Raw genomic sequence first — 25,507 nt, 5'->3', positions numbered from 1 at the left:
TTTATCATCTTCACTGCATTTCATGATTTTGAGAAGCGGTGAATCCTCATCCTGGCCATATTGGATGTGGAATATTTATTATACAGGGTGTTACAAAAAGGTACGGGCAAACTTTCAGGAAACATTCATCACACACAAAGAAAGAAAATATGTTATGTGGACATGTGTCCGGAAACGCTTACTTTCCATGTTAGAGCTCATTTCATTACTTCTCTTCAAATCACATTAATCATGGAATGGAAACAGCAAAAGAACGTACCAGCCATACCAGCGTGACTTTTTTGTTACAGGAAATGTTCAAAATGTCCTCCGTTAGCGAGGATACATGCATCCACCCTCCGTCGCATGGAATCCCTGATGCGCTGATGCAGCCCTGGAGAATGGCGTATTGTGTCACAGCCGTCCACAATACGAGCACGAAGATGATGATGATGATTATTAGTGTTTTAGGGCGCACAACAGCGAGGTTATCAGCGCCCGTTCCCAAAAGTTCAATTCAGAGCCGAATTGTGAGAGAATGGGTATTGAGTCTCTACATTTGGTACCGGGGTTGCGTAGACAAGAGCTTTCAAATGCCCCCATAAATGAAAGTCAAGAGGGTTGAGGTCAGGAGAGCGTGGAGGCCATGGAATTGGTCCGCCTCTACCAATCCATCGGTCACCGAATCTGTTGTTGAGAAGCGTACGAACACTTCGACTGAAATGTGCAGGAGCGCCATCGTGCATGAACCACATGTTGTGTCGTACTTGTAAAGGCACATGTTCTAGCAGCACAGGTAGAGTATCCCGTATGAAATCATGGCGGTGAATCGAGGAAGTACAGTACATATTGACGAAACTAAAATGAGCTCTAACATGGAAATTAAGCGTTTCTGGACACATGTCCACATAACATCTTTTCTTTATTTGTGTGTGAGGAATGTTTCCTGAAAGTTTGGCCATACCTTTTTGCAACACCCTGTATATAACACACTACACTTACGAAACAGCCAGGAGCTCTGGCAGTGTCACTTGTTCTGTCCTTGTAGCATGATTGGAATCAGCAATTTGTCAGTTGCTCTGCAAGCACAATTAACTGTCTTTGGGCGCTTGACTTGTCGGGAGGTGCAGCGTGAAGGAGGGTGGGGGAAGGGATTTAACGATGCTCGTGTTAACCGTTACATAAGTTCTTAAAGGTCAAATTTCTTTTCGTTGTGTTGGCTATACGTATCAGTAGCTCGAGGTTCTGTCTTGATTCAGACGTTAGTACGACTGTTAGTTTTGTAGACGCTTAAACCATTTAGCGACTATAGTAAGCATTAACGAAAGGTGATAAGCTGCGAATGTACGGTACGGTAACGTGCCTCTACGTAGCGACAAAGATTGTAAATAATCAACTACTTACTTTACAAGTTTTTTAAAGACTTTTTGTTCATCATTAATATGTTAAATACTTAAATGTTGTTGTGTGTGAAATAAATAAGTAAATGTAATTGTAAATATACCATTGTTAATGATGAGATAGTAACAAGCCGGCCGGAGTGGCCGAGCGGTTCTAGGCGCTACAGTCTGGAACCGCGCGACCGCTACGATCGCAGGTTCGAATCCTGCCTCGGGCATGGATGTGTGTGATGTCCTTAGTTAGGTTTAAGTGGTTCTAAGTTCTAGGGGGACTGATGACCTCAGAAGTTAAGTCCCATAGTACTCAGAGCCATTTGAACCATTTGAGATAGTAACGGCTATAGGAATAGCAGTTACGTCAGTGAGGAGAATTACCTATGGGCGAAGAATAGATTACTGTCCCACTTTGTGAGTCATAGAATGAGGTCGCTTCTTTGGCGTCTTACAATGTAGCCGTTGGTGAGCAGATATTAAATTGCTATTGTTGAGTCATCGAGTATATCACAGCTGAACGTCATCGGTTTTGGAGTGTGTTGGCCCTATTTCTGCAAGTATTTAGCGTTCAGCTTATGTGATGATGAAACGTGTATCGTAACGTGTTTTGTGACTGTTGGTTGGATAGTTACCCAAAGGGAACAGACGATTACGTGAAATACGAGAAATACGAGACTTTGGATGGAGTCAGAGTGAGGACTAGGCAACGATTGAGTGAAACAGGAAAATGGAAGACAGTTGTTCTCAATGTTTCCCACTGAATGGTTTTCTTCAGCAATATGGGCTGCAAATGCAGATTTGTTCAAGTTTCCAAGTCTTAAAGCATCAATGTGTTCTTTGTATCTAATTTCAAAGCTTCTGCCTGTCTGTCCAATGTAGAATTTTGGGCATGTATCGCATTTGAGTTCGTATATTCCTGATTTATGGTAGGGACTCTTGGTGGTATTTACATCATGGATTACTTTTTGATATAATTTATTATTTGTGGAAAAGCTGATTGTGATATTTTTCTTTTTAAATAAGTCTGCTATTTGGTATGATAGTGGGCCTATGTGTGGGAGAGTAGCATATTTAGGTTTGGCTTCTGTGGTACACTGATTTGGCTTGAAGTGACGGCTGTGAAGTGGATATATGGTTTTTGTCTGCATTTTGTTGTGGGGTTGTTTTTTGATGGGTTTATATCCATTATAATGAGCAACTGTTTTAATTATATTGAATTTGACAGAGCACTGAAAGGCCTAAGTCGAAACAAGGCCACTAGAGTAGACGACATTCCGTCAGAATTATTGATATTCTTGGAAGAGCCTACTGTGACAGAAGTATTTCGCCTGGCGTGCAAGATGTATGAGTCAGGGGAAATACCCTCAGGCTTCAAGAAGGATGTAATAATGCCGTTTCAAAGTAGGCAGGTGCTGACAAGTGTGAATATTACCGAAATAACAGTTTAACAAATTATGTTTACAAAATACTAACCCGAATTCTTTACAGAAGACTGGAGAAACTGGTAAAAAGCTGAATTTGGGGAAGATCAGTTTGGATTCTGGAGATGTGTTCGAAGACATGAAGAAATACTGTCCCTGCAACTTACCTTATCTGATAGGTTAAGCAAAGGCAAACCCACGTTTATAGAATTTATAAACTTCAAGAAAACTTTTTACAATGTTAACTTGAATACAACCTTTGTAATTCTGAAGGTGGCAAGGGTAAAATACAAAGAGCAAAATCCTATTTACAAATTGTACAGAAACTATACAGTCGAGGGGCATGAAAGAGAAGCAGTGGTTGAGAAGGAAGTTATTAAATCTGTACATAGAGCAAGCAGTAAAGGAAATCAAGGAAAAAAATTTTGAAGAAATTAAAATTTATGGAAAAAATAAAAATTTTGAAGGTTTTCAGTGACAATGTAATTCTCTCAGAGACAGCAAAGGACCTGGAAGAGTAGTTAAACGGAATGGACTGTGTCTTCAAAAGACTATGTAAGGTGAGGATCAACAAAAGCGAAACAAGGATAATGGAATTAAGTCGAATTACAACAGCCGATGTTAAGGTCATTCGACTAGGAAAGATAACCTTTAAGTAGTAGATATGTTTTGCTATTTGGGCTGAAGTACAGAGGGTGTAAAATGTAGATTGGGAATGACAAGAAAAGCGTTTCTGAAGAAGAGAAATTAGTTAACATCGAATATAGATTTAAGCGTTAGGAAGTCTTTTTTGAAGGTATTTGTCTGGAGTGTAGGTCGGTCTGGAAGTGAGACAGTTCAGGCAAGAAGAGAATAGAACCTTTTTGATTGTGGTGCCACAGAAGAACGCTGAAGATTAGATGCGAAGGTCGTGCAACTAACGAGGAAGTACGGAACGGAACTTGACAGATAATAAATTTGTGACACAGTTTGACAAAAAGAATGGATCGATTGCAAGGACACATTCTGAGACGTCAATTGATCACCAGTTTAGTACTGTAGGGAAGTGATAGTAACGATAGTAACTGTTCTCGAAGGAACAGAAACCATTGATGACCGTGCAGCTACTCTAGAATAAATGATACTTTATCTAAACCCTCATCTGCCGAAAGGTGTTGTTGATCTACATCAATGGGGACAGCTGAAAATGTGTGTCCCGACTGGGACGCGAACCCGGAATCTCCTGCTTACAAGGCAGACGCTCTATCCAGCTGAGCAACCGACGGCACAGACGAATAGCGCGACTGCAGGGACTTATCCCTTGCACGCTTCCCGTGAGACCCACATTCCCAACTGTCCACAATCTACATACGTACTGTTCCCAATAGATATTTGCCCATCCACTCATTACTCGCGCCAACTAAGGTGACGACTCCCGTAAGAGTTCGGGCAACATGTCCGCATTCGCACAGACGAAGGTCAATGGCCAGGTAGCCTTTATGTACACTCCTGGAAATGGAAAAAAGAACACATTGACACCGGTGTGTCAGACCCACCATACTTGCTCCGGACACTGCGAGAGGGCTGTACAAGCAATGATCACACGCACGGCACAGCGGACACACCAGGAACCGCGGTGTTGGCCGTCGAATGGCGCTAGCTGCGCAGCATTTGTGCACCGCCGCCGTCAGTGTCAGCCAGTTTGCCGTGGCATACGGAGCTCCATCGCAGTCTTTAACACTGGTAGCATGCCGCGACAGCGTGGACGTGAACCGTATGTGCAGTTGACGGACTTTGAGCGAGGGCGTATAGTGGGCATGCGGGAGGCCGGGTGGACGTACCGCCGAATTGCTCAACACGTGGGGCGTGAGGTCTCCACAGTACATCGATGTTGTCGCCAGTGGTCGGCGGAAGGTGCACGTGCCCGTCGACCTGGGACCGGACCGCAGCGACGCACGGATGCACGCCAAGACCGTAGGATCCTACGCAGTGCCGTAGGGGACCGCACCGCCACTTCCCAGCAAATTAGGGACACTGTTGCTCCTGGGGTATCGGCGAGGACCATTCGCAACCGTCTCCATGAAGCTGGGCTACGGTCCCGCACACCGTTAGGCCGTCTTCCGCTCACGCCCCAACATCGTGCAGCCCGCCTCCAGTGGTGTCGCGACAGGCGTGAATGGAGGGACGAATGGAGACGTGTCGTCTTCAGCGATGAGAGTCGCTTCTGCCTTGGTGCCAATGATGGTCGTATGCGTGTTTGGCGCCGTGCAGGTGAGCGCCACAATCAGGACTGCATACGACCGAGGCACACAGGGCCAACACCCGGCATCATGGTGTGGGGAGCGATCTCCTACACTGGCCGTACACCACTGGTGATCGTCGAGGGGACACTGAATAGTGCACGGTACATCCAAACCGTCATCGAACCCATCGTTCTACCATTCCTAGACCGGCAAGGGAACTTGCTGTTCCAACAGGACAATGCACGTCCGCATGTATCCCGTGCCACCCAACGTGCTCTAGAAGGTGTAAGTCAACTACCCTGGCCAGCAAGATCTCCAGATCTGTCCCCCATTGAGCATGTTTGGGACTGGATGAAGCGTCGTCTCACGCGGTCTGCACGTCCAGCACGAACGCTGGTCCAACTGAGGCGCCAGGTGGAAATGGCATGGCAAGCCGTTCCACAGGACTACATCCAGCATCTCTACGATCGTCTCCATGGGAGAATAGCAGCCTGCATTGCTGCGAAAGGTGGATATACACTGTACAAGTGCCGACATTGTGCATGCTCTGTTGCCTGTGTCTATGTGCCTGTGGTTCTGTCAGTGTGATCATGTGATGTATCTGACCCCAGGAATGTGTCAATAAAGTTTCCCCTTCCTGGGACAATGAATTCACGGTGTTCTTATTTCAATTTCCAGGAGTGTATATATGAAGATAGTAACTGTTCTCGAAAGAACAGAAACCATTGATGGCCGTGCAACTTCTCCAATATCTATTAGGAACATTACGTATGTAGATTGTGGGCTGTTGGGAATGTGGTCTCACGGGAAGGGTGCAAGGGATAAGTCCCTGCAGTCACGCTGTTCATATGTGTCCTCGGTGGCTCGGATGGATAGAGCGTCTGCTATGTAAGCAAGAGACCCCCGGGTTCGAGTCCCGGTCGGGGCACACATTTTCAGCTGTCCCAACTGAGGTCTATCAACGACACCTGTCGGCAGCTGAGTTTCGATTAATTATCATTTAGTGATAAAAGTGGTAAGTGTAAACCAAGAGATGAATACAGCATGCTGGGTCAGAAGAATGTACGTTGTAGTAGTTATTCGGAGATGAAGAGACTTACACGAGATGGGGTAACATTGAAAGAGCTGCATCAAAACAATCTTCAGAGTGAAGACCATTTCAACAACGACACATTTTGACGTCAAAGAAGACAGAAAAATAAAAATTTTACATGTCTTGTAACGAACAGAAGACAGCCAAGCGTACCAGTCTATCATCACACATACACAGTTGTCTTGGCGGTGTAAATTTATCTCCGCTAAACTACAAGGTTGTACACCACCATTATTCAGGCCGTTCTTCGGTATCGAGCCACCATCCTGAGCCTTCTCTTCGTCAGAGTGAAAATTGTTGAACTATATGGAAAAACGTAAAATAGTTGCAAACTACAGCGTGCATACACTTTATTCAACATGTACGCTTCACTACAGATATTCGGATTTGAGTTATGACATCTTCAATGTGTGAGCATCACCATTATTATTTAATTAAATTGTAAGGCAAAAAGTTTTGCATGTGTAAAATCCTGTCCTATGTGTGAGTGGGAACGAAGACTTTAATATGGTCTCATCAAATTAAAAATATGAAAATACCGGAGTCTTTGATATTATTTTGCAGGCTGTCAAACAGTTTCAAGTTATTATTCTATCAGCAATGTTTCAGTTTTGTCATCTCGCTGCGAAGGATCATTTTCATGAAATGTATTTGGGTCTTCGAAAGCATGTGAACGATTCATGACGTTGTAGGTGATCAGAAACTCCATATTTTCCGCCAAATACTGTATATCATTTTCATGTCACTGTTACATTTACAAGTGACTTACAAGTAGACCACTCTGAGCGAATTTGCGAATCACATTTTTCCGCTCTGGCTGTAGTATTGACGAGTATTCCGACCTCTAATTCGTCACGTAATATTCATAACTAAATTTAGCCTATAAAACCGTTTACATAAAGAAGGTGTACGATTCTGAGTAAATTTCGTGCAAGCAGCCATGAACTTCGTCGAGAATCTGTAGACAAACGAACGTTAGTACACTAAATCCTTCAATCTTAACAAGGACATAATTATTGGTCTTTGTCAGAAAAACAGGGCTTAACGTGGCTCAAAATGTGCTACTAAATGCATCACTGACTGTATCACTTGCTACTCCTCGATTGTCTGTATTAGATAATAAATTATATTAGGCAGATATATCATGTGTTTAGGACATCTGTTGCAAATCTCATACATAATTAATTCTTTTTCAAAATGTGCAGTCTGAATATAGTTATGGATAATTGTAGGATACCTAGGACTTAATTACATTAATAAAATTATAATTTCCATCATAAAGTTTTGTCGAATTGAGCATGTTCATTATACTTTTCTCTTTATAGAAAAAGAACTGGAGCATAAATGAACAGGTAATTCTCACCTTGGTTTAAAGCTATGGCAGGCATGAAAATGACCAGGGGAATCCAGCATATCTGAAACAGAGACAATGCAACACACAGACATTTTTAGATGAAACATTCAAGATACAAAGAAATATTTGGAACTTGGGCATTGCGCATTAGTGTTCCATTGAAGATACTAAGACAAAGGTCTTGCAAGTTCCCCCATGATCTACATATGCACCATGTACTCGATTAAGATTGTGTTATCGGCACCTGAGTGAATCTGAAAAGGACCTTGTTGTAGATCTCCATTTGGCTTGCAGGTTGAATCATGCAGTATAAAGATTCGTGGAGCATTCACTGTAGCAGTATCCTTTGTTGAACTGAACTGGAATGTCAACGCCAGCATACCCATCTTCAAGTTTTTGGTAGACCACCCAACCAACAGAATGGAGAATCGCTGTAATGTACACCATCGCATCGTATCCCCTTAACATTGTGCCTGATGTACAAGAACAAGTTATGAACAGCCTCAAAACTCTCTATCGTCCCATACCACTGATCGTAGTCTTGCAGCAGCCAGACTACCCCAAGCGTAGGCTGCCACAAACACTGCAACACAAATGGCTGAGTTGTTAGTGGTAGGGTGGTCAGCAAGCATGGAGTGCCAACGAATCGTGTCACACCCTCTCCAGCAATCAATCAGGGTTAAGCACTAAGCCAGACCACCATCGCTGGAGTCACTAGGTATGACTTCAGGTCATGGTTCGTACTGAGGGAATTCTGAAGCACAGGGGTGTGTCACAGACATCCTGCACCCTCATGTGTCGCCTCTCATGTAACAGTATTCCACTCTTGTGGCCTCTCATGGGGCGAACTGTTGTAATTGATCCTTGATGTCCCTGATATTCACGGTGGGAAGACCATGTCTGAGCTGGTCCCACAAATGTCCTACTGGGGACGGGTTATGGATCTTGCTGGCCATGGAAGTTCCAGAACATCATGCAAACAGTTCATAGAGGCACATGGCATGTGTGACGAAGCGTTGTCCTGTGGAAAAATGGCATTACGATACTGTTGCATAGGAAGTGACACATGAGGAAGCTGGAATCTGTGACATACCTTTTTTACGACATACTTCCAAACCAACTCAGTGTATCCATCCAGGCCAGGCCAGGTCATACTAATAAGCGAGCTCATACTACTAAGTTCTATGAAAATTTGACTTAAATGCAACACCCTCATGGACTGCATTCAGTGGCATCAAGGTCATGGCTTCACTGTGAATATCAAGGACATCAAGGATCAGTTACAACAGTTGTGGCCCAGCTTGCCCCTGGAGAGGAATGTCAACGCCAGCATACCCATGCCAGCATACCCATGCCAACCAAACTTGAAGTGAAAATGAAGAATTCAATATCCATAGGGTTATCAGATGTTCCATTTCTTATTCTTGTAATGTAGACACTCCTTTATATTAGGTGTTCTACATACGTCATTGTTTTTTTAGGAACTCATACATTCAATAACTTTTCTAAGAAAAGCTTGAAATTACATGGATATGCGAAGAATTTCTTGTTTCACTGTCCTTAAGAACGCACCTTCCCCCTTCTGCTCTTATAGATAAGACAACATACACAGTTAACGCGAAACAACATAATTTGCTAGGAAAGAAAATCCTTAGCCCTTCCCTTTTCCTCACATTTCAAATGAAACACAGTCACACACTAGACTGTCATCATGCTAAGGTACATAAGATCAATTTACAAAACTATTACTTACCACACCAATTATGAAGAAGAAAGAGCCCAGAATTCTCACGCTTTTGCCGAATCTCATTTCCAAGTACTGTGGAAAGAAAGAAGAACTCATTAAAGTATTGTGATGCTGACTTTCCCCTGGAATTCTACAGATTTGAACGAAATTATTATTTTGACGACTGTACCGTCCATTAAGTGGCCTGGTGCATAATGATTTTCTCATAATTTTCTGCAGTTTTAAGAATATCCAGTCACTGTATGGCCTAAATTAATAAGTGAGTGCAGTTGAATAAAATCATGAAACATAAAAATAGCTGTGGAATCCCTCTAAACCAATAAACCTATCTTTTTTCTTTCATCATTTTGTAGAAGCTCTCAGCGAGAGAAAAAAATATTCGTTAAGTTTACTACAAGTTAGTAAGTGCTTTCAGTCTGAAATACTGGATGAATAAAGTCGTACTTGCGGCGGGTACGCTTCTTTTTCAAATCCATCCCTACCCCTTATATATATATATATATATATATATATATATATATATATATATATATATATATATATATATATATATATATATATATATATATATACTGAAGTTCGAATCACAAAAATACCTCTCCCAAAGCAGTCGGTGGAACTTAAAAAATTCATGAGAAAACCGACTTCTATGTTTTCTACCAAGCATTATATACTACAATCAAGTAGAATTCTTTTCGACAAGTAGCTTGGCTGTGTGGCAGGGCACTCGCTCATTGCATGGGGAGTGTTGGTTCATTTGCAGGTGGACACCAATTTCTGAACAAAGTTGCATGTTGTATGAGCATTTACATGAAGCATAAAATGCAAAAAGATAAAAAAATTAGTTTGTAGTTTCTTTACCCACACGAGCTTTATTAACAATGTTTTTTTTAAAAGTCGGTAATTAGGGATTTTTGTTTGCACTGTAAAATGTATTTTTGTGAGAAATACGTGTTTAGAAATAAGAAGACGCACACTTTTAATAAAAATGACAATTAGATGTGTTAATTACCATACAGTTTATGTATTTAGAAACAATAACCAACACAAGACTCTGTACATTTCTCCTTTTGTACTACAACCATCAGTTCTTGTATTTTAAAAAGCTCATGCATAAGCACCGACCAATTCGAGAAGTGCATCCATCTCCTATCTCAAAAATTTAGTGTTCTTTTGTTTTTCATTTTGTCAAACATGAAAAATGGACTAGAATAGAGATGTAACCACACTTCTGCTTGTTGACAGAAGTTCGAGGATGTGACAATGACGTCACTCACCAGCGATTGTCTATAAAACTTATGCATATAGGCGGCCGTGTGCAAATTTATATCTCTATTAACAGCTCTGCATCTCCAGAGTGCCTTCCAGTATAATACACAGAGTTAACTGCGGTCAGCTGATGACGGCTTGCTGACATGATTAACATTGGTGCACTGCAGATATATTTTAAACGTGCTTTCCTTTAGGCATTGTCACGGAACCCTGGTTATCTTGTTTTCGGACTGAGGTTGATGCACTCAGCCACCAGTGTCGCCAGACCACACGGGCTGACACCAGTCCGGTTGCCAGGAAGTGCTACAGCCTGATGCAATCTCAGTTACAACAGCTGTTCATTGCCTCTGATCCAGATCATTTGGCGTGATGCACATACGCAGCCACTGCTGTGAAGTTAGCTGTAGCAGCAGGATTTAAACCTTACTGATTTACTGATCCAGCTCATCATCATTGGATAACTGGGGCTGACGCCCATTCTAGGACAGTCAGCAACGTGCTGATAACGCCGCCATACCTACCAGCCTTTTTGGAAGTACAACACAAATAATCCCTGCCTCCTCTACGGTGTCAACAGAGGACTTGCATGCTCTGAGGTACTGGAGTGTGATGTAGCTACCTCTACACTACTCTACCGTTGCCGTGCCACTCATAATTCGATTGGGGTATAAGAGCTTCTAGCAATGCAGTAGCAGCAGCAGTGGGTCACATGATCAGCAGCCACAAGCTGTCATACTGGAGGCTGTATCCACCTTGCTCACCAGTGTTATTTGCTGTTCCCAAGTCCCATGATTCTAAAGAAACAGCAGTAAGGAAGGTTTCTGTAATCTCACCGGAACCATCTGTTACTGCAGGTGTACCCTCTTTGGCAGAGAACAACCGACCACATCCAGCCACCTCTTGTCATAATTGGTGTCTGGACCATCTTTCCCTGTGACCTTACTATACAGTGGAGGACTGCAGAATTACTTGCGAGAGCAGGGAAGTGTGGTTTAGTATCATTTATTTACCAGCGAATAGTCTTCATGGCTTGTAAAGCCCAATAATGATGAAAAAATTTATGGAACGGAAGGATAACGTTGGAACATATAAGTGGCGTTGATATTTTCTAAAGAATGCCGGTAGTAAAACAGGGAAAGATGCCAACAAAATAAGAATACAATCGCAAACCAAGGGTACAGGCAAGAACGTCCTCAATCAGCTGCACAACTTAATTTTAAATAAATGAGAGTTTAATAGTTATAAAGAACTATTCGTTACAAAAATACTACGGCGAATCTTATAGTTTCAGGGCAAAGAAGTTGGGAGTAGAACTTACACTAATGAATCCACAAATTGTTTGACATCGAAACAATAATGAAATGTTAACAACACAGGAAGCATGCGAAATAGGCCACAAATTATAAAATTCTGTCACAAATTTTATATTATTCCTAGAAGTATTAAGAAAGGAGATTTTGCACAAATTAAGAAATAATCACCCATATGAATAATTTTAAATTGCCCTTTTACAAGCTTTAGAATTTTTAAATGGAAACAAATTTCTAAACAGTCTCTGTGGTGAACACGGCGCGCAGTACTTGATAGCTCATTCACAACAACATTCTACTTGTTCAGTTACGAAAACCACACTGGCAGCCTACTGGACTACAACATAAGAGAGCGCAAAGAAGGAAAGAGAGCTACCTGCACACCCAGTCAATGGTGGTCTGACGCAGCTCGGAAAATATCCCCTTATTATCTAATGAGGCAGCACACAATGGCAGCCGGCTGACGACGCTGACTGACGTAGCCCCACGCCTCCCTGCGGGAAAGAATGAACGAGACATTCCTTGCCCACTTTCGACGCGCCGGTTGGCAATGCGCTGTACTGACAGAATCGAGGCGCACGCCCTTCAATCTTTTTCAAACGATTTTGTAGAAACTAATTGGCAAAAAAAAAAAAAAAAAAAAAAAAAAAAAAAAAAAAAAAATTAACATGACATTCCTGTTAGCTTCATATGTCATCTTCTTGGTGAAGTGACCAAAATTTCGATAATGGTAATATCTAATGTGATATTCGCGTTTTAGTGTGACTTTGCGTAATATTATAGAAATTTGCAATGAAAAATGGAGGTCGATACGATTTTGCGTTTGGTGCATATTATACCATATGTTGCAGCGAACGAAATATAGCTAAGATAAATTAGTTAAAAATAATCGTGATAGCAGGGTAATTTGCTACAAATATGACCAGTTTTAGCCTTTAGTAGTAGGCCATCTTCACATAACGTTGCATCTGATTGACACTGATGACACGTGGAACAGGTCGGGTCAGCATAGCGGGGTGGTGTATTACCTGAAGATGGCCTTCTACGTAATAGTGGCCGGAACCGGTCAAATGACTGTGTGATCGAAAATGCTTTTAACTAATTTTACTTAACTGACGGATTGCTGTTTCCCAATAATGTTACCTGAAATTATGAACAATGAATTTTTGTTTCGGCTTGGGAGGAGGTCTCTATCCGTCTCCACTGTCAATAAAATGGAATTTTTGTAGTATGTTCACTGATGACCAAATGCATACGAGAATTAAATTTTTCAAAGCATTCTTCACATATCCTAAACTGTTCGAGATATCGATATGAGATTTTGGCAAGTGATAGCATGCAAAATACATTACGTTCTTCCTTTAGTTCAGTAGACTGAAGATATGTATGTTATTACTCCCTGAAAATCTGAATACTCTACTCGAAGTGGTTTCTGAGATTTAGGGAAAAATGCAACAGAAAATGTAAATTTTCAGAAACGGCTTCTTAAGTTTCAAAAGACTGTAACTCACTTAATGTATGCTTAATTTTTTATTTTTAGTCACTCAGAAGCACCCTGTATCATACTGTATATCATCCTCTTGATCTTTTTCCAAGTTTTTACGTCTTGTCTTCTTTCTGGACTCCTTAGTGGCCAACTGTGCTGCATACTCTGCTTTATCTGTGCGAACCTTGTCCATCGGTTCAAGTTCTCTAATTCAGTTTACACCAGAATTAATTCTCATATGCTGTATCACTTTCACCCTACCAATGTTGCCATCATTAAAAGCAATAACAGCATCACTGACCCCCCACTTTAGTGCCTTCATTCCAACAGAAACTTTTTTGGTAAGCGAGTTCATATAAGATTATTGAACGATTCATTGGGATTTTGAGTCTAACCATGCAGACACTTATTCAGTAATTCAGGATTTGTCAGGTCTCTACAAATAAGTTTTATGAATCCATGACTGCTGCTGGGAAGTAATGTTTATGGCTGTATGACTGTTTGAGCACTGGGCATTGCGGTAATTGCACCATGTACCAGTTCCAGGAGGGCAAAGGTAGTGTACTGGTTTTTCATCAGTTGACAGTCTGTGCAAGAAGTTAGCCCATACTGCCTGCTTCATTTTCAACAAATCTTCAGTATTATTTCTAACGTTCATTCCATAACAATGCTGTAGTTCGTCAATCATTTTGTCTGTCAGCCTGTCTCATGTGGTTTTACCATCAGAAAGTTTCTTGTCTCTCAAACTTTGTTTCAAGTTCGTCAACCTCGTGCCCATCCTCTTCTGGACATGACCTTTATAAAACAGCAATCCAAAGCCTGCTATATAAAAAACTACCGATCTTATTAGATCTTGAAATAATACAAGCAAAAATTTTGACAATTTCAACTCGTGTAGATTATATTTAAAAAACTAAAATAAAATCCTTCCCATGTGAGTTTATGAGTGATATATTATTTTATTCGGAAAATTGCAAATTTTACAATGAGATAAAAGCGAAAAATATGAAAAAGTTTTGATTCCGTTCTAACTCCCCTTAAGGCCTTGCTGTTTATTATTAAACATATCTTGGGTTACAGGATTCCCCTGAAATTGCTACAGAATAAGCGATTTACTTTCATGTGAATTGTTAAACATTTTTCTTCAGAGAAGTGTCATCAGTGATGAGTTTTGAGTAACACATTTATGTCACCGCCACATTAAATTTTGCTTTTTTTTGCAGAAACACAGTATAAATTGCGCAAACTCATCTTGTAATACCTATTACAGCAGAATCTAGAAATGGAGTGTGTTATTAAACAAGCAACAGGCGACCAGACAGGTTCAAATGGTTCAAATGGCTCTGAGCACTATGCGACTTAACTTCTGAGGTCATCAGTCGCCTAGAACTTAGAACTAATTAAACCTAACTAACCTAAGGACATCACACACATCCATGCCCGAGGCAGGATTCGAACCTGCGACCGAAGCGGTAACGCGGTTCCAGACTGAAGCGCCTTTAACCGCACGGCCACACCGGCCGGCGACCAGACAGGTAAATGTCTTACAGAAAACCTATTACATAAGAGATTTCACGTTTATTTTGAAAGCAGCGGTTTTTTCGGTAGCTATCAACGAGTTTTTAAAAATTAAAGTGCTGGACTCAAAGAGTTAAATACAAACTGTAGCTTCGGCTATATCGATGCAGATAAGATTGTTCCATATGTGTGCTATCATTTGAAAAAATATAGTTTCGCTATCTCGAACGGTTCAACAGTTCATTCTCGTACGCTTGCTTTCGTAAGTCAATGTGCTACATAAATTCCATTTTCTCGAGACTGGAAACAGATAGAGACCTCCTCCCAATTATAAAGAAAAATTCATTATCTTAGCTAAATTTCATTTGCAGTGATATATGGTGTAAAATGCACCAAATGCAAAAAAAATAGCGACCCATATTTTTCATTGCAAACTTTTTCGAATTTCACGTGATGTATTACTATTACTTAAATGCGAACGCCACCGAAGGTATGACCATTCGAGAGACACTTCACCATGAAGCTCACATTTAAAGCTGTACGCAACATAAAAACCAAATCTTTTTGATTAATAGTTTCTGTGCAATCATAAGAGAAAGATTACAGAGCTAATCGAGCCCGCATGACGTTCTGTATGTAGTGGCACTGTCGCATCTTGACTAGGAGACTATCCAGTGTTCTCTGTCTGCACCCGCAGGCACGGATAGTTGCTCTGGACCCTGCAGTGAGTTGGAACGAAGACTATCAGCTTTCTTTCTGTTATCACATTAAGAGAGCGGAGTTGCACAAATAATATACACTCCCGGAAATTGAAATAAGAACACCGTGAATTCATTGTCCCAGGAAGGGGAAACTTTATTGACACATTCCTGGGGTCAGATACATCACATGATCACACTGACAGAACCACAGGCACATGGACACAGGCAACAGAGCATGCACAATGTCGGCACTAGTACAGTGTATATCCACCTTTCGCAGCAATGCAGGCTGCTATTCTCCCATGGAGACGATCGTAGAGATGCTGGATGTAGTCCTGTGGAACGGCTTGCCATGCCATTTCCACCTGGCGCCTCAGTTGGACCAGCGTTCGTGCTGGACGTGCAGACCGCGTGAGACGACGCTTCATCCAGTCCCAAACATGCTCAATGGGGGACAGATCCGGAGATCTTGCTGGCCAGGGTAGTTGACTTACACCTTCTAGAGCACGTTGGGTGGCACGGGATACATGCGGACGTGCATTGACCTATTGGAACAGCAAGTTCCCTTGCCGGTCTAGGAATGGTAGAACGATGGGTTCGATGACGGTTTGGATGTACCGTGCACTATTCAGTGTCCCCTCGACGATCACCAGTGGTGTACGGCCAGTGTAGGAGATCGCTCCCCACACCATGATGCCGGGTGTTGGCCCTGTGTGCCTCGGTCGTATGCAGTCCTGATTGTGGCGCTCACCTCCACGGCGCCAAACACGCATACGACCATCATTGGCACCAAGGCAGAAGCGACTCTCATCGCTGAAGACGACACGTCTCCATTCGTCCCTCCATTCACGCCTGTCGCGACACCACTGGAGGCGGGCTGCACGATGTTGGGGCGTGAGCGGAAGACGGCCTAACGGTGTGCGGGACCGCAGCCCAGCTTCATGGAGACGGTTGCGAATGGTCCTCGCCGATACCCCAGGAGCAACAGTGTCCCTAATTTGCTGGGAAGTGGCGGTGCGGTCTCCTACGGCACTGCGTAGGATCCTACGGCCTTGGCGTGCATCCGTGCGTCGCTGCGGTCCGGTCCCAGGTCGACTGGCACGTGCACCTTCCGCCGACCACTGGCGACAACATCGATGTACTGTGGAGACCTCACGCCCCACGTGTTGAGCAATTCGGCGGTACGTCCACCCGGCCTCCCGCATGCCCACTATACGCCCTCGCTCAAAGTCCGTCAACTGCACATACGGTTCACGTCCACGCTGTCGCGGCATGCTACCAGTGTTAAAGACTGCGATGGAGCTCCGTATGCCATGGCAAACTGGCTGACACTGACGGCGGCGGTGCACAAATGCTGCGCAGCTAGCGCCATTCGACGGCCAACACTGCGGTTCCTGGTGTGTCCGCTGTGCCGTGCGTGTGATCATTGCTTGTACAGCCCTCTCGCAGTGTCCGGAGCACGTATGGTGGGTCTGACACACCGGTGTCAATGTGTTCTTTTTTCCATTTCCAGGAATGTACATGATTACACCAAATGGATTACCGATAAAAATGAGAAATTGTGCCAAAAATAATACAGCCGAAACAATATCCAGCATGTTACATGTGTATATTTATGTACATTAAAAGTTAAATACCCGCAAAAAAAAAAAATCGTACCAAAGGGGGAGTGGTCCTGTGGCCCTAAGCAAAACTACTGGCTTCTGGAGAATAAGACGTTAAAACAGCTTATCTAAAATAAGATTAGCACCATATTAAAAAAGGCACATATATCAAAGGCACTGTTACTTTTATTTCACTTACCAAAAGCCCAGCCATAAACCGTAATGGGTCTTTAGCGAATCATTCATGTATAACTGAAGTCTTACAAGTTCAAGCTTACCAGATTCAGTTGGATCCAAGTACGTTGCTAAAACTCCTGTAACGTATTTGTTAAAAATAAATAATCTTCATCATTTGCCACACAGGATGCCGAGCACTCATCGGCATGCCTCTGGAACTCTTCATCAAGGGCCTGAGGCCCACTTAACTGTAGATGTCCATTGATTGACCGTGCGCCACAATGGGAATGATCGCAGCCAAATGCCACATTTCTGAAACAGCTAATTTTCTAAACTATTCGTGTGTTGCTGTGATTAAAGTATACGGCGCGTGGCAAAATGGCGCTTTCCAAAACCGGATTTGAGGCAACTGTGGAGCACCACAGGCCACACATAACAGGGATGAATGACGGTTTCGAATATGTGTACAGGAGAATAGATAAGCTACTGTTGTGCGATTGACAACCCTGATAAACCAATGGGCTACCAACATTGTCTCCTCAACGACCGTTAAGTGAACGTTGCTGCACATGGGCCCGTGCAGTAGGCGCTTACTCAGGCACCCATGCTGACTGCTGTTCGTCAGAGATGGAGGGTGGAATTTGCACGCCAGTATCGCAAACAGATGTCCACTGAGTGGTGACATATGGCCTGTTGAGATCACATTTTGTGTTCCATTGGTCACATGGCCGTTGGTGTGTACAGGGTGAAACTCCTGAATGCAAAGACCCTGTTACAATCGCTGGAAAGGTCCAGGCAGGAGGAGGGAGTGTTATGGACTTTGGAGTCTTTTCATCATTGTGAAAGGCACAGTGGATCGACAAAAGTACACATCTACCGTTCGGAACCATGTCTACCCCTACATGCAGTTTTTTTTTCCCCTCAGCATGATGGAATCTACCAGCAGGACAATGCAACATGTCACACAGCTTGCATTGTACGTGTGTGGTTCTAAGAGCACCAGAATGAATTTACCGTTCTTCCCAGACACCAAACTTCCCGTATTTAAAGCCAATAGAGAATTCGTTCGATCACCTTTGTAGGGCTGTACTCCACCGAAACACGTAGCGCAAACGGTCTCCGAACCGCAGTCGGCATGGCTCCACTTAACTGTCGGTTCCTTCCAGAGCCTCAATGACTTTCTTCCTGCAGGTGTCACAGCTGTCCGTGCTACAAAAGCTGGTTATTCAGACTACTGACAGCTGGTCACATTAATGTGACAGAACAGCGCGTGTCGTGAAATTCTAGCAGTCGTATTTTACCTACACTCATGCTCATAAATAAAGGATAATGCTGATACATGGTGAAACAATGCTCTCGTGGGCGGATTGCGGGTTTAAATCACCTCGGGGTATGACCATGGGATGCGTTTAACCTGCGGTCGTCGCACGGTGGCGCTGGCAGCAATCCACATACGCAGAGGTGTGTTGGTGCATGTCAGAGTACGGTGCAGCGAGTAAGTGTGCAGACGTTTCCAGACGTGCTAATGGTGACTGTGTGTTGAAAATGGCTCAAAGAACACATATTGTTGACGTTATGAGGGCTAGAATACTAGGGCGATTGTAGGCTGGCCAAACACAGCAGGTCGCAGCACGGGCCCTCCGTGTACCACGATTCCAGCAGACAGGAAACGTGTCCAGGCGCTACAGTACGGGACGTCCACAGTGTAAAATACCACAAGAACACCGATATCTCACCATCAGTGCCAGCAGGCGGCTACAGAGTACAGCAGGTAGCCTTTCTCGGGACCTTACCGCAGCCACTGGAACAGTTGTCACCAGACACACAGTCTACAGACGACTGGACAGACATGGTTTATTCGCCCGAAGAGCTGCAAGGTGCATTCCACTGACCCCTGGTCACAGGAGAGCCCATAGAGCCTAGTGTCAAGAACACAGTACATGGTCACTGGAACTTTGGTCCCAGGCTATGTTCACGGACGAGTCCAGGTATAATCTGAACAGTGATTCTGAAACATCCCCTTTTTGAACAATTATGCACGACTGTCCTTAAACTGACACACAATATTTTTTTTAGCGCAACGCAATCTGACTTTAAATAATCTCTACAAGAGAATGGCCCTGACTAACATTAACCTGTACTTTTCACAAATCACTTACCTCACAAAAATCTTGGTTACTCCCACTACTGCAATACAGCAAGCGCCATTACTGCCAGCTAAATAAAAGATTTAAACTATTGAAGGCACTAACTACTGATAGGGATAGTTAGCAAATGAAAGATATTAATAGAGAACAAACGTTGTATTTACCTTAATAGTCATATATATATATATATATATATATATATATATATATATATATATATATATATATAGCAGTTCATGACAAATTTCAAAACTCCGCCATCTCTCTCCCCACATCCACCACTGCTGGCGGCTCACGTCCAACTGCGCAACGCTACGCGCTGTTCACAGCCAGCTGCCTAGCACTACAATGGCGAGTATTACAACATTGCAAAGCAGCCACAGACTGCACACAGCACAGCCAGTGATTTTCATACAGAGGTGGCGTTACCAATAAAAAAACCTAAACAGCCTACTTACAATTCTTGCCGGGTTTTCATCTGGCATGAACCAGGAACCAGATACCAACAATTTCTTTGAAAGGAACCTGTATGGAGGTCGTGGTTTGATGGTGTGGGGTGGGATTATGACTGGTGCACGTACACCCCTGCATGTCTTTGACAGAGGAACTGTAACACGTCAGGTGTACCGGGAAGTCATTTTGCACCAGTATGTCCGCCTTTTCAGCGGTGCAGTGGGTCCCACCTTCCTCCTGATGGATTACAACGCACGGGCCCACCGAGGTGCCATCGTGGAGGAGTACCTTGAAACAGAAGATATCAGGCAAATGGAGTGGCCGCAAATGGAGTGGCCTGTTCTCCAGAGCACGTTTGGGATGCTCTCGGTCGACGTATCTCTGCACGTCCTCAAATCCCTAGGACAATTCAGGATCTCCGACAGGTACTGGTGCAAGAATGGAAGGCTATACCCCAGCAGCTGCTCGACCATCTGATCCACAGTATGCCAACCCGTTGTGCTGCCTGTATATGTGTGCATGGTGATCATATCCCACATTGATGTTGGAGTGCATGCGTAGGAAGCAGTGGCGTTTTGTAGCACGTGTTTCGGGACGGTTTTCTCAACACCAATACCGTGGACTTACAGATCTGTGTCGTGTGTGTTCCCTATGTGACAATGCTATTAGCTCCAGTTTTGTGTAGTGCCACGTTGTGTGGCACCACATTCTGAAATTATCCTTAATTTATGACCATTGACCATGACACTCGATTCAGTCAATAAAACTATGTCGGACCTGTAAGACAGATATTTACGAACATACCTCGTACGTGGAGGTGATCTGCAGATCGTAGAAGACGGGCAGGAAGGCGACCGCATTAATGATGGCGCTGACCAGCACACCGATGGCGATGTAGCCGTACTCGGCGCCGTACAGGTACGCCTCCGTGGCCATGCCCAGGAGCGTGATGCCGGATATGAAGCTGTGGGCGAAAACACAGCCCTCAGTCATCACAACTGGGCTGAGCACAGTCACTCGTAATAGTACTTAGACATTACAAGGTCTATTCGTGAAAAGCAAGAGTCTGTAATAAAATTCTGCTGGCTTCTCCGCTCTTTTCGTCAATTTCTATTGCTGTCTCTGAATTCACATCTAATCGATAAACCTACAAGATAAAAGTGGTTTCTAATTAACATAACAGACTGTTTCAGTCACAGGCGATATCTGTTAAATCACACAAATACATGGATGTCATAATCTGTAGGGATATGAAATGGGACGATCACATTGGCAGAGTCGTACGTGAAACATTTTTACAAAAAATTTTTACAGCAGACAGACGTTGGTTTATTGTTGTAGAATACTAGGGAAATACCATCAGTTTATAAAGAAGTTATATAATCAAACACTCATATGACCCATCCTAGAATACTTCTCAAGTACGAGGGTCGTTCAATAAGTAATATCCGACATTTTTTTTCAGAACTTATTTATTGTTAAGAGTCAGAATTTGGTGACAATAAACATCAAAATGTCTTGTCCATGTCCTATTTTTCTACGTAGTCTCCCTCACGTTCTATGGCAGTACGCCAGCGTTGTGTAAGAGCATGTATTCCCTGCCGGTAAAAGCTCTTGTCCCGTAGGCGCAGCCATGTTTCCACTGCATGATTGACACCCTCGTCATCCTCAAAGTGTGTTCCCCGTAGAGAATCCTTAAGCGCCCCAAAGAGATGGAGGTCTGAGGGTGCCAGGTCTGGACCGTAGGGTGGATCAGGCAATGATGTCGAACGCAATTTGGCGATGTGTTCCCGGGTTCTCAGACTTGTGTGTGGGCGTGCATGACCGTCTTGGAGCAAGATTTCTGCTGGATTCTTGTCCGATAGAACACGCCGGAAACGGTTCTTGAGTTTATTCAGAGTCTTCACGTATACCTCAGAATTGATGGTTGACCGTCTTGGCATCACATCCACGCCATCACAGTCCCACAAGACTGTCCCCATGACTTTTCCGACAGAGGGTGTTGTCTTGAATTTCTTCTTTTGTGGTGAATGAGGATGAAGCCACTCCATGGACAGCCTTTTTGTTTCCGGCGCAAAGTGGTGCACCCAGCCTTCGTCCTCCGTAACTATCTCTGACAGAAAGGCTTCTCGGTCGGTCTCAAAACGCTCCAACAATTCAGATGAAACGGTGTTTCTTTGAATCTTGTGGTCCGCAGTGAGCATTCGTGGAACCCATCATGAGCACCTCTTTGAATATCCGAGAGTCTCGTTCATTGCAGGTGCTCTTCCAATGCTGACTGACAACTGTAGAGCCAATTGGCGAGTTGTAATGCGCCGGTCGGCACGAATATTGCATCCTCACGTCCCGAGCGTGGCTGATCATGGAGCTCTCAAAATGGTTCAAATGGCTTTAAGCACTATGGGACTTAACATCTGAGGTCATCAGTCCCCTAGACTTAGAACTACCTAAACCTAGCTGGCCGGAGTGGCCGAGCGGTTCTAGGCGCTACAGTCTGGAACCGAGCGACCGCTACGGTCGCAGGTTCGAATCATGCCTCGAGCATGGATATGTGTCCTGTCTTTAGGTTAGTTAGGTTTAAGTAGTTCTAAGTTCTAGGGGACTGATGACCTCACAAGTTAAGTCCCATAGTGGTCAGAGCCATTTGAACCATTTTTTACTTAAACCTAACTAACCTAAGGACATCACACACATCCATGCCCGAGGCAGGATTCGAACCTGCGACCGCAGCAGCACGCGGTTGCAGACTGAAGCGCCTAGAACCGCTCGGCCACAGCAGCCGGCCATGGAGCTCTGTTTCTGTATTTCCTGAGACTGTAACTTTCTTTACCCATCGCCCAACTGTACTCCCATGAACTGCAGCATCGCCATACACTGCACACAAACGGTTATGGATGTTCACGACGGTTTATTTTTCTGCACACAAAAATTCAATAACAGCACTCTGCTTGTAACCTAAGTGGTATGTAGAGGCCATTTTGACATCGTACTAGGTCTCTGCCATCTGCCAGAACGATTCGAAACTTCACCTGCGCACAGAACAAACATCAAATGAGAATCACCAAGAAAGACGTTTCTTTAAAAAAAATGCTTAAAAATTACAGTGTGTCTCATAGTCCGTGGGGTCTTATAATCGGTGTGTAGTCAATGCGTATTATTGTTTCTAGGTTTCCCAGCAGACGGCCTGTTGCGAGAATTCATTCAGCACTCGAGTGATGTGGGTCCCAGTTACTCGTAAGTCTTACATACCCTTATTCTGTTCTTGGTTCTACTCGGTCACGAGGTCACAGCACATTGCTGCAAGTCCGTTGATGTGGCTGCCACATGATACTGGGCTAAGCAACGGACTGCAAATGTAATTAGCTGTATTAGTGAAGGAATGACTTGCTTTTTTCTGACTTCATGGTTAAGCAGGTAAACTTCCTGTCATTACTCGGCATTCTGATTGAAAACTGAAGTGAGTTCCTTGTGAACAGGTTCGAGACACACGACTCGAACATGTTCACAAAGAACATTCGGCGGAATATCTAAATATACTGTCCCCATCATGCTAGACACTACAGGATGGCGCACGAAAAACTTGTTCCGAGTACCAGACTGCTCATTGTTGCCTGTCAGTTGTTATCTATTTGTTTCGAAACTGTTACGATTACATTTTGTATTGTCAGTACGAAGCCATTGCGGATTGATTAAGACGTGTGAAATAAACATCTCAGCGAGAAATCATTATCCTCTTCAAGAAAGAATCGCAATAGTGGAGGTGCCTACAGGTTTATTTAAGGAACCGTGGGACATTCTTGCAAAGAAGTTTCCTAGTGTTTCCATACCAGCAAAGAGCAGTATACAGGATTTTTTTGACAAAGTGGTGTACTACAGGTTCAGTTGAAAACCCAAATAGAATCGAAACTCATTCGTTCGTACAAGTCCTGTGATCGCCAATATTCGAGCACGGATGTCCGATAGTCAAAACAAACTGATACCTAAATTGTCGCAACAACTGAACGTTTCGCATAGGTCTTCACAAGATGTTTTACACCACATGGGGATGAAGTCCTACAAAATTTCATGTGTCCAATAACTGAATGAGAAAGATAAAGCAATACTTCTGACTGACTGTACGTCGCTATTTCAAACAGCTGAGAATGGAATGTTGGATCCACTGCAGTATTACATGCCTGATGAAGCCTGGTCAACAAACAATCTTATTCGTTTACTGAGGAATATCTTCACGCTGAAAAAATCAGTGTGTAGTGCACCGTGTCAGCAAGTCGGATTGTGGGTTCCATATTTTTTGAAACAACAGTAAGCACTGCTGTCTTTATGCGAATCGTTGAGGGATTTTACGCACCGTTGATACCCGATACGTATGTTGTCTTTGAACAGGATGAAGCGGCCTGTCACACTTCACTCGAGTAAATCTCATGAAATCTTGAAAGATTAACAGAAGAAAGGACCGTTAGCAAAGGACTGTGGCCACCGCGTTAGCCGGACCTAACCGTTCGTGAGTTTTGTGTGGGGCAGTCTAAACAGAAAAGTGTACGCAAATAACTCAATAACGTTAGAAGATTTGAAGGGCAATATTTGTAATGAAATTTTGGAAGATGATGCGACAGAGTTGTGCAATGTGTATATTAATATGTTATGGCGCGCCAAAATTGTATTGAAGCCGAGGGAGGTCGTTTTCAGCACCTACTGCAACATAATGGAAAAGACAAGATAAATTCAGTAAATCAAGACCTTGCGTGACATTATTTGTTATTTCTTTATATTTCTTTATTATCTGGTTTTTACATGTTTGTCTATTTGTTGTTGTATATGTTAGTGGCGGGCCAATTCGTGCGTGATTGTCTGTACTCGGGGTCGGTGTTCTGTACGCCACACTTTGGAAGCCCCCTCCCCCCCATCTCGCTTTGAGTAACAAGTCTATTCGATTATCTGATATAAATATATGAGTGTATTCCGTAAAGTGATTCACTTCTTGTATGCTCTCTTTGAATTTCGGTGGGTCTTGAATAACGAGGTTAAAGGAACGTCGGCATAGTTTGTAAATGATTTTCTAATGTAGCAAGTTATTAAGAAATACGGTGTCAATGTCACCAATTTTTTCCAAATCTTCTCTTTTTTCATAGCCACCAGCTTACGCAACATTACGGGATGCAGGCCACACAATGATTCCTAGCCTTCTTCAACAGCACGATCACCCACATTTAATATTTTTTTGTGGTATTCAAAATATTTAAAAACCTCTCTCACACCGGCCTGATTTAGCTTTACTGATCAGGATAGTAAAAACATGCGTATGTTAAGGGAATTTTCATTCACAAAGCAGGCTTATCATATTCACACAGTTCAATACTGTTCTATCCTGATTAAATTGAGCTTAACTTAAATTCCATAAGTCAGTGAAGCAATTTCGAAGTCTCGGTGCGACGAAAATTGTCAGTCGATCTCCTGAAAACATTTGTAATAATTATTAACTTTCGGTGGTCACATGGGGAAGACCGGAGATCTGCTGGTAAGACCGTGTTAGCCTATTTATTTGAAGTAACTGGATATCTTGAGCATACAAAACGGCAGGTTCGTCGAGTGTAAATCAGACGTTCCCCACTGATCCCGTGCAACACAGTGT

At 43.3% G+C, this 25,507-nt stretch overlaps 1 protein-coding gene across 1 annotated transcript in view; it reads right to left on the bottom strand.

The window, feature by feature from the left end:
• LOC126194818 (sodium-coupled monocarboxylate transporter 1-like) overlaps positions 1–25,507 on the bottom strand; it is a 201,534-nt gene that overhangs the window by 120,350 nt on the left and 55,677 nt on the right. Inside the window, exons 3-5 of the mRNA XM_049933145.1 lie at positions 20,683–20,842; positions 9,217–9,282; positions 7,473–7,524 (exon numbers count right to left, since the gene is read on the bottom strand). Coding sequence (XP_049789102.1) covers positions 7,473–7,524; positions 9,217–9,282; positions 20,683–20,842 — 278 coding nt within the window. The remainder of the gene's footprint in view (positions 1–7,472; positions 7,525–9,216; positions 9,283–20,682; positions 20,843–25,507) is intronic.

Source organism: Schistocerca nitens, chromosome 7 (assembly GCF_023898315.1).
Source record: "Schistocerca nitens isolate TAMUIC-IGC-003100 chromosome 7, iqSchNite1.1, whole genome shotgun sequence".
NCBI lineage: Eukaryota > Metazoa > Arthropoda > Insecta > Orthoptera > Acrididae > Schistocerca > Schistocerca nitens.
The sequence above is the reverse complement of the archived record's forward strand: the minus strand, read 5'-3'. Positions and strand labels throughout refer to the sequence as shown.